The sequence below is a fragment of the Arvicola amphibius genome, chromosome 8, assembly GCF_903992535.2.
Source record: "Arvicola amphibius chromosome 8, mArvAmp1.2, whole genome shotgun sequence".
NCBI lineage: Eukaryota > Metazoa > Chordata > Mammalia > Rodentia > Cricetidae > Arvicola > Arvicola amphibius.
The window spans coordinates 116,955,420-116,965,698 of record NC_052054.1 but is presented as its reverse complement, the minus strand read 5'-3'; the positions used below and the strand labels follow the sequence as shown (position 1 = coordinate 116,965,698).

Genomic DNA, 10,279 nt, shown 5'->3' with positions numbered 1-10,279 from the left:
TTTATGTGTTGCTTTCACTGGTTAAATAAAGAAACTGCCTTGGCCTTCTGATACGGCAGAACTTAGGTAGGCGGAATAGACAGAACTGAATGCTAGAAAGAAGGGCAGAGTGTCAGATGCCATGGTTCTCCTGCCTGAGACGGATGCTGGTTAGAATCTTGCTGGTAAGCCATACATGTAAGTATGTAAGAGTTAGCCAATAAGAAGTTAGAGCTAATGGGCCAGGCAGTACTTAAATTTAAATGAATACAGTTTCTATGTGATTATTTCAGGTGTAAGCTAGCCAGGCAGCCGGGACAAACAAAGCTCCCCCCACCCCCTCCTAGTGCAACAATACTGGTCTTTGAACCTTTTATAACTGAGGTTTTAATCCATTGGGATCATGCCTGCTCCATGGGAAAATGATACAGAAGAAAATATAAGCTTCTAGCTTTACCACCACAACAATATGGAAAGAGTATAATGAACACACTGTGTAGTGGCATCTCTGAGAAAAAACGTCAAGTGCATAATAAATAGCAAGTGTGGGACTATAACATTCCAAAGCACCAACAATCCATTTTTTGTTTTTGGAAACTGTATGTAAACAGCATAAGAGTCATAAAATCAAAGGAAAAATAAAACTCAAATCAGGCTACAGAAATGCCTCTTCCAGGGAGAACAAACTATTGTTAGTGTAACGGGCTTTCCTGTGAACTGTACTCATAAGAAACACGAAAGGTTGGACTTGAGTGAAGTCACTCAAAACGCAAAAGTTCAAGCCAAACGATATGTGCATCTCCACACTTCCCGCTTTCCTCCAAACAGCTGTGGCATTCATTGTGAGCAGACATACTACTCGTGGTGGCTCATTCTAGTGCTTTAAGGCTCCAGTCATTCCATAAATTGTGTGGGTATGTACATATATGTATTTACAACATGTATTCTTAAGACAAAAGGAAGCGTCACTCTTGTAGGAGAAAAAGGCTAATCAGCTATAGATGAGACCAAGGTTTCCATAAAACAGAATGGAGCGTTGTTGCACATGATGGAATTTTGTCTTTTGGTTTGGCCCTGAGCTGTTTGTTGCTCCTGAATCAAGTAGAATTCCAAATTCTCTTCGGGCAGAGGAAAGGTGAGGTGGGTGGCAGTGAGAAAACTGCAGTTCATGTTGCCAGCCCTTTGCTCCTCATGAGGTCTGAAGGGTAGTTTTCCCCACTTCCATGCTAAGTGCCTGAGAGTTTTTTTCTGTCTCCAGCAACTCATCAAAGATCTCCCTTAAAACAAACAAAAAATAAACAGAATTCAATGAGAAGAGGCAAGGGGATGGGGGGGGGGTACAGACAGGAAACAGATACTGATAAAACTTGCATCCCACATGGCACCTAATTTCACTAAATTAACCATTTACTTGTTTGAGCATCATAACCCTAGAAGCTAATTCTGAGAACAAGGAAGCGACAGCAGTTAGCTTTATAAAAATGTTTTGCAGTTCCCTTCACATGAGCAGACCTCACTGATAACCAGAAGACCAACCCATGATAAGACAGGTTCTACCACAGAACAAAGTGCCCTAAGCGTAATTCCCAGATATTTCTGTAAGATGATAATGTGGAGTTAACAGAGGAAATATGGAATTATAATAAAGTGATGGAATTCATTATCTTGTTCCCAAGAAAGTCTGGGTAACTTCAGCTGGTGGTAACTACCTGGCGGGCTAGTTTCTTACTTGTGCATGTAGAAGAAGATGTAGCCGCTCCGATCTCGGTCACTCTGCACAGAGGACTCTTGGATTTTAGAGACCTCCAGATCATTGTATGTGAACCATGCCTGTTTCTTAATGTCATATACATCACTAATGTAATGACCTGAAACAGATAAAATCTGAAATTAAGTTTTCTAAAACATAACACATTTTTCTTGGCTATCAGAAAGAAGCTTAAGAGAAACCCTCATTATTCTCTGCCTCAGTAATATTTCTTTGTAAAATTCATCTGAAAACTATGGACAGAGAACTTTGTGTGTGGTACTTTGCAACAGAGCTGCATTTCAGTTCTTTGTCACTTGAGGACAGGGTCTCTTTGGGAGCTCGCCTAACCTTGAACTTAGCTATGTAGTTTACAAAGTCTCGAGTTTTTTCTACCATGCTGCTTCTACCTCTCAGTGTCTGGCACATTACAGAAATGTACCAAACTGAGAGAAATAACTTTTTACTTTATTTTTTTGCGTGTATGGCATGCATGTATCTTCTTCAATCACTTCCCACTTTATTTACTGTGGCTGGGTCCAGTCTTACTGAACCACGAGCTTTCACTGACTTAGCTAGCTGGTTTCCCTGTGGATCTCTATGATCTCCTTTGAGGCTGGATTCCAGACAGGTCACTGGATTCTTATGGAAGTGCTGGAATAAAATTCTAGTCCTCATGCTTAGAGGGCAAGTACTTTATCCACTGATCATTTTCCCAGGCCAAGACAACTTTTTTTTTTTTTAAATATTTATTTATTTATTTATTTATTTATTTATTATGTATACAATATTCTGTCTGTGTGTATGCCTGCACGCCAGAAGAGGGCACCAGACCCCATTAGAGATGGTTGTGAGCCACCATGTGGTTGCTGGGAATCAAACTCAGGACCTTTGGAAGAGCAGGCAATGCTCTTAACCTCTGAGCCATCTCTCCAGCCCTCAAGACAACTTTTTAATAAATGTATTTGCTCAGAGGAATGTTCATCATTTATGAAAACAGTTACCCTGACTTGTATAATTCACAGATAGTGTTTATTAAAGGGAGAATTTTAAAGTTTTGCTGTTGTGTTGTTTTTTAATCTTTTTCTAGATTGAGTCTCATGTAGCCCAGACTGGCTCTGAATTCCTGATTTTTCTACCTCTACTCCATGAATGCTGGGATCACAGATGTGCACCTCACTGTCCAGTTTATGCAGTGGTGGGGATAAGACCTAGGAGGCAAGCACTTTATCAATTACATCCCTAGCCTCTTAAGGTTTTCTTAATGTAGTCAACCTACACCTAACGAAGATAGACAAATAGTAACAGAAGGGCAAATGGCAGCTACTTTGTTGACAGATGCTGAGAGCGGATGGTTACCTGAGGAAGAGGTGCTCCCGATGTGACTGACGACACTGATGAGCCGGTAGGAATGGGGAAGAGCTCCTGTCTGAAACACAAGTGTGCATAGCTCTTCATTTGAATAGAAGTAAATGCTCAATTAAATTTATTAGTCAAAGGTGACAGAATCTTCAGTGCACAGTGTGGTACGAGTCAGTAACAAACCTTAGTGGTCACACTGCTTATAAGTCTTATGCATGTTTTCATGTATAAACTCTTATCTCCAGGAACTATCCTACGAAAATAATTTAAAAGAAAGGAATAAACGTAGGACTAGAGAGATGGGTCAGCAGTCAAGAGCACTTCTTAATACTTACAGAGGAACCAACTTCAGTTCCCAGCACCTACATAGGCATCACAACTGTCTATAAAATTCTAGCTCCAGGGGGTCTGAAGCCCTCTTCTGGCCTTCACGAACACAGACATGCACACACAACACAAAAATAAGTCTTAAAGGGGGCTGGAGAGATGGCTCAGAGGTTAAGAGCATTGCCTGCCCTTCCAAAGGTCCTGAGTTCAATTCCCAGCAAGCACATGGTGGCTCACAACCATCTACAGATGGGGTCTGGTGCCCTCTTCTGGCCTTCAGGCTTACACACAGACAGAATATTGTATACATAATAAATATTTTAAAAAATAAGTCTTAAAAAAAGTATACTTTACAGTCGGGCAGTGGTGGCGCATACCTTAACTCCAACACTCAGGAGGCAGAGGCAGGCGATTTCTGTGAGTTCGAGGCCAGCCTGGTGTACAAGAGCTAGTTCCAGGACAGGCTCCAAAGCTACACAAAGAAACTCTGTCTTGAGAAACAAAAGAAAACAAACAAACAAACAAATATATAAATATAAATAACATATATATTCACTGTGATGTTAAAATATATCCAGTAAAAGTTGACTGATTAGCAGTAGAGTAATAATATATATTATTTAGCTTTATAGAAAATTAGAAAAATTATATCCATTAGCAACATACTAGCTTGTTTTTCTTTTTCTTTTTTTTTTTTTTTTGAGACAGGTTAGAAGCATGATCAATAAAAAAACTCAGAGAGAAAAACTGGGATTCAACCTGAAGGTCAGAGAAAAGCAAAGCAGTCAGCCACTGGCTCTCACCTTACCTCAGTCTGCAATGGTGATCCTGCCTCCAGGAATCTCAGAATGAGACTGTGAGAGCTATCTCCTCCCATTTTATAATGCTCTCTAGAGCTGGGACTTAAAGCACGCATGGCCTGGTTTCTATGGCAATTTATGTGACTACTGGGATTAAGGGTGTGTGTTATCACAGCCTGGTCTGTAAGGCTGAACAACGGGGCTGTTTTATTCTCTGATCTTCAGTCAAGCTTTATTTATTAAAATGCAAATGAAATGCTATAGCAAGGGTTTCTCTGTGTAGCAATCCTAAAACCAGTTTTTGAACACCAGGCTGGCCTTGAACTCACAGAGATCTGCCTGCCTCAGCCTCCCAGTGCTGGGATTAAAGGCATGTGCCACCACCACCCATCTTTGATGTAGGTGGGTCTTCTATCTATCTGTTGCTTTCATTGGTTAAGTAATAAAGAAAACTGCTTGGCCTGGTAGGTCAGCACATAAGTAGGCGGGGAAGACAGAATAGAATGCTGGGAAGAAGAAGGCAGTGAGACAGTCGCCATGAAGCCAGCCACCAGGTCAGACATGCTGAATTTTTCCCGGTAAGCCACCACCTTGTGGTGCTACACAGATTATTAGAAATGGGTTAAGCAAGATGTGAGAGTTAGCCAGTAAGAGGCTAGAGCTAATGGGCCAGCAGTGTTTAAATGAATACAATTTGTGTGTTGTTATTTCGGGTGTAAAGCTAGCCGTGTGGAAGCCAGGTGGGACGAAAAGCAGGCCTGCTCGTCTCATCACTACACATCTTAGCTTGTTTTTCAGATCCACATGAGCACACATAATAACTACAGCCCTACAGAAACAGTTATGATCAGTTACTCACTAAACAAGAGAATGAAAAGCAAAGCTGCTGTGTTACTGCAGTAGTTATGGATAGATTTCTATATTTTAAATACTACATTAAAATAGCTAATAAAAAATAAAATGTAATATTCATATGTATACTTTATAATAAAATCAAACCCAAAGAAGGAATATAGAAATAAGTAAATAAAAAACCATTAGCATTTTGATGAAGTAGTTTACCTTAGGAAGTTTAAGTAGGAAATTCAAAATGTGGAGAACTCTATAATCACAGCTGCTGAACACATCATTTATTACACTAAAAACTGAAGTTGTATGAGGAAGCATCACTGTAACCCCAGTACTCAGCGGAAGGGTCTGAATTCTAGGTTAGCTTGACTACACAGCAAGACCCTGTCTCAAAAAACAAAATTCCAACACTTGGGAGGGACACATGATAGGATCAGGTCACTCTTGGTTACAAAGCTGGTTCCTGGTCAGTCTGAGCTAAAGGAGACTTCATTTAAAAAATGAAATTAAACAAAAAACTTGTAAGTAATCTTTTTTTCTTTTGTTACTCTGTAGTGTATGCTGTCCTTGAACTCTTCTTGTCTCAGCCCCCACGTCCTGAGCGTATAGGCATAAGCCACTATGTCCAGCTAACAGTCTTAGCAAGCAGAATAAAAACTCTCCTTAGGTAATAACCACTGCCTGGTTAGGTTATAGCATTTTAAAGCACATGTGAAGGTGGGAATGACAAAATAATACATTAATAGTTTCTAATAATAGTTGTGTGCTAAAAGAATAGAATCCCAAGTAATATTTTTTTTTTTTTGGAGAAGCAATTATTTAAGAAAAGAGAAGGGGGGCTGGAGAGATGGCTCAGAGGTTAAGAGCATTGCCTGCTCTTCCAAAGGTCCTGAGTTCAATTCCCGGCAACCACATGGTGGCTCACAACCATCTGTAATGGGGTCTGGAGCCCTCTTCTGGCGTGCAGGCATACATGCAGAATACTGTATACATAATAAATAAATAAATATAAAAAAAAGAAAAGAGAAGGATGTCAGACATTGTGGTGGCACACGCCTTTAATTCCAGCACTCAAGAAGCAGAGGCAAAGGGATCTCTAAGTTTGAAGTCAGTGTGGTCTACAGAGTGAGTTCCAGGACAGCCAGGGCTACAAAGAGAAACCCTGTTTTGAAAACTCAAGGAGGGAGGGAGTAAGGAAGGGAGGTAAGGAGAGGGAGAGGGAGAGGGAGAGAGAAGAAAATGATACCAATGTGTTCACTGTTACAGAATCAACAATGGTTTTCAGTAAATATAAAGATATTAGTTACTTGGTAGAACTAAAGATAATTTAATGTATTTGTCTTTATTTATATGGACATATATATTGTTATCTAACAAGAACAATCAGAATGTATTTCTGTTTTATTTGAAATAAATGAAGAAACTGGGCAGTGGTAGCACATGCCTTTAATCCCAGCACTCCGGAGGCAAAGACAGGTGGATCTCTATAAATTCAAGGCCAGCCTGGTCTACAGAGCGAGTTCCAGGACAGCCAAGGCTGCACAGAGAGACTGTCTTGAAAAAACAAAGCAAACAAACAAAAAGAAAGAAATAAGAGATGAAGAACAAAAGATAGGAAAGAGAAAATGAAGGTGCCCCGACAGCAGCCGAGGGGCAGAACTGAAGCTGTGCTATACTGAGGGTCTCTAAAGACAAGGAGCAGAAGGAACACTGCAGGCTCAGCAGCCATACCTCAGCATTTCTTTTCAGTTCCTCGGCTTCAGCTTCTGTGTATTCCATATCAAAAATATCCTCATTTCCAGAGTCTTCATCTGAGCACAGGGAATCCAGAAAAGGGTTGTTCAACTCTGAAGAACAGAAAGATGGGCCTGGTAAAAGTTCTCACAATAGACATAAGATGACTGAGAAGATAAAATAGCTCAAGATAGAGCTAGATATAAGGACGCCCACCTGTAATCCTAACACCAGAGAGATGGAAGTACAAAGATAGCTAGGCTGATGGCACTATGGACTATCAAACAAAAACATATCTCAAAAGACCCAAACCAAAACAAACCAAACACCCAGTTTGAAGTACTCATTTGATCATCCTAAGACATAAAATATTTTATTAACAGGGTTCCAATTAACAGGCACCTTAAGGAAGTAACTGTACACGTAGGCATCTATGAAAGTGTCCTGTTTTCTGTATGTCCATGCACGTTCAGTTGAGTATGCATGTGTATGTAGGTATAGAGGTAAATTTCTAGGGTTGTTCCTTAGAAGCCTTCTACTCTCCACCCTCCCCTTTTAAATTAACACCCCCCCCCCCCCAAGACAGGGTTTCTCTGTAGCTCTGAAGTCTGTCCTGGAACTAGCTCTTGTAGACGAGGCTAGCCTTGAACTCACAGAGATGTTATCTGCCTCTGCCTCTCCAGTGCTGGGAATAAAGATGTTGCCACCACTGCCTGGCTTAAAAAAAAAATTAGCTTTTATATGCATGGGTATTTTGTCTATATGTATTATCTGTGTACCACATGCATGCCTAGTGCCCTCAGACACCAGAAGAAAGTGACTGATCTCCTGGAATTAGAGTCACACATGGTTGTAAACTGCTACGTGAGTGCTGGTAATTGAACCTGGGTCTTCTGGAAGAATAGCAGTGTTCTTAACCATTTAGCCATTCCTCCAATCCCTCTACCTAGATTTTTAAGACTAGGTCTCTCACAGGCTCTGGTAAGACTTTTTGTACCTCTCTGGCGCTGTGATTACAAGTAGGCTTTATCTAGCTTAGCAGAGGCTGCTGAGGGAAAAAACAGACGAACAGACGTCACAGTTTTACCCGGCTGTGAACTGAGACCTATAGTAACAACTGACATGCAAGCCATGCCAATGGGTGCAATAGTGGCATGAATGGTAAGGTGGCATCTGCTTTTTGACTGCTTTAAGACCTAGGAAACTCATACCAGGGACTATAAATCTGATCAAGAACCAATGGCTGGGGAGCTTATCGACCCAGGGGGTAAACTTACTATTATTTTGCTAAATGGACATAGTATCAAACTGTCCTCTAAAATTGTGTGCTCTTTAGTTAGTGTAGCTATCAATCCTCATCAGAGAACTTTCTGTGTGCAGTAGACAGTGGTTAACATAGAAACTCACAACCAGTCAAAGAGTCTGTGGATTGTTCAGCCACAAACTGGACATCTATAACATACCACCTGCTCCCAAGGCTCAGGGACCACCACAGAAAAAGGGATGGAAAGACTAAGAGTCAAAGGTCAGGAAGACTGGAGTGAAATAGTTATCTTTGGACATGTCAGGCTGCTCTACTTAGGAATTCACCATAGCTATGATTGTTTGCCCAAGATTAAGTCAATCAACAACTTAGCATGGAGTGACGTGGTGGTTTAAGTGAGAATGACAGCCATACACAGGCTCATGTGTTTAAATACTTGGTCCCTAGTTGGTGAAACTATATGGGAAGGATTAGGAGGGTTGGCCTTTTGGAGGAGATGTGTCACTAGGGGTTGGTTTTGAGGTGACATTCCCAGTGTATTGCTTGCTCTCTGCCTCATGTTTGTGGCTCACGATGTGAGATCTCAACTGGCCCTGCTGCCGTGTCTTTGCCCCACCACCATGGATTCTAACACTCTGAAATGCTCAGCTGACGTAGGATTCCCCTCTGTATGCGGTGAATACCACTGGATACTAAGCTGATTTGGGCCTATTGCAGAGCAGAATAGGGCAAGGCAGAGATTCCAAGCAGATAGAGGAGGAGAGAGTAGGTGGAGTAAAAAAGAGAAGTCATGTAGTTGCTGAAGGAGGCTACAACCATGTGGTGATGCACTGATTGATAGAAATGGGCTAATTTAAGATGTAAGAGCTAGCTAGGAATATGCTAGTCATTGGCCATGCAGTGTTGCAATTAATACAGTTTCTGTGTGATTATTTCGGGTCTGGGTGGCTGGGAAACGAACAAGCAGCCTCTAGCTACACTTATCCAAACTAAATATTTTCTTCTATAAGTAGCCTTGGTGATGGTATTTTATCACAACCACAGAAAAGTAATTATCACAAGGGGAAGGGGCTTATGAGGCACCACTTCTAAAAGAGGATTTATGAAAAGTTTATGGCTTCTTGGGGAGGGAGTCAGTTTTCTTGAAGAGTATGGTCTCTGGTATGTTGATCATATTCTAGTGGATGATCTTACACTCAGTAATATAAAGGTAGAAATTTGGACTTGAATGGTTATATAGAAAAATATGAAGTTGGGGTGGGTGCTGTAGGGACATGGTAGATCTGGGGAGAATAAAGAGGAGGGTTGGAATATGAATATGATTAAGATACATTGTACGAATGCATAAAATTATCAAGGAATTACTAAGAATATATTAAAACAAGTATGTATCACCACACCTTGCTTTTTAGGTAGGTGCTGGGGATTAAACTCAGGTTCTCAAGCAAGCAAGACATTTCTTTGAAATACATTTATATGATAAAGGTATCTTGAGGCTGGAGAGATGGCCTATTTTTCGAGAGCACTTGCAGAGGACCCAGGTTCAATTTCCAGCACCCACATGGCAACTCACAATAGTCAATAATTCTAGTTTTTCTGACCTCCACAGGCACACACATAGTGTGTGTGTGTGTGTGTGTGTGTGTGTGTGTATAGGGGGGGGCAAAACTTTCATTTACACTTAAAGGTATCTAACCATAAGAAATAATACATAATTATACAGATAACCCAAGTTCACTTATACCCCACAAAAAAGAGCAAACTAGGCAGGCCTCTAACTTCAGCACGTAGGAGGCAGAGGCAGACAGAGCTTTGTGAGTTCAAGGCCAAACTGTTCTACAGTTTCAGGCCAGTCAGGGCTATATAATGAGACTCTATCTCTAAACAGTTCTTTGTTTATGACAAATTAAAAACCATAGCTCAAGAATATTTAAGACAGGAACACCCAAGAATAGAAAAAAAAATGGAAGAAAACATACCATTTACCCCAACTAAACAGTGCTAAACAGTGACAGAATTTTAGACCTCTATTCTTTGAAGAGACTAAACAGTCTCTAGTTTAAGAGATATGAGGTCATTCATGACAGATGCTAGTTTGCGTACTGAATGATGCAAGTGACTCACACCTCCAGCTCTGTTACTATATTTGGCTCTTAGAACTCTTTAGAACAAAGGTAAGAGATTTGAAATTCTTCAGGAACTTTAATACTCATGAGA

At 40.7% G+C, this 10,279-nt stretch overlaps 1 protein-coding gene across 4 annotated transcripts in view; it reads right to left on the bottom strand.

Annotated features, from left to right (window-relative positions):
* Positions 1 to 347: 347 nt before the first annotated feature.
* Positions 348 to 10,279, bottom strand: part of Usp37 (ubiquitin specific peptidase 37) — a 65,429-nt gene continuing 55,497 nt past the window's right edge. For all 4 annotated transcript variants that reach the window (XM_038340547.1, XM_038340550.1, XM_038340549.1 and 1 more), the window contains 4 exons: positions 6,796 to 6,911; positions 3,086 to 3,155; positions 1,709 to 1,847; positions 348 to 1,256 (listed from right to left, as the gene is read on the bottom strand). In XM_038340547.1, the coding sequence (XP_038196475.1) occupies positions 1,169 to 1,256; positions 1,709 to 1,847; positions 3,086 to 3,155; positions 6,796 to 6,911 (413 nt within the window). In that variant the 3' untranslated portion in view covers positions 348 to 1,168. The remainder of the gene's footprint in view (positions 1,257 to 1,708; positions 1,848 to 3,085; positions 3,156 to 6,795; positions 6,912 to 10,279) is intronic.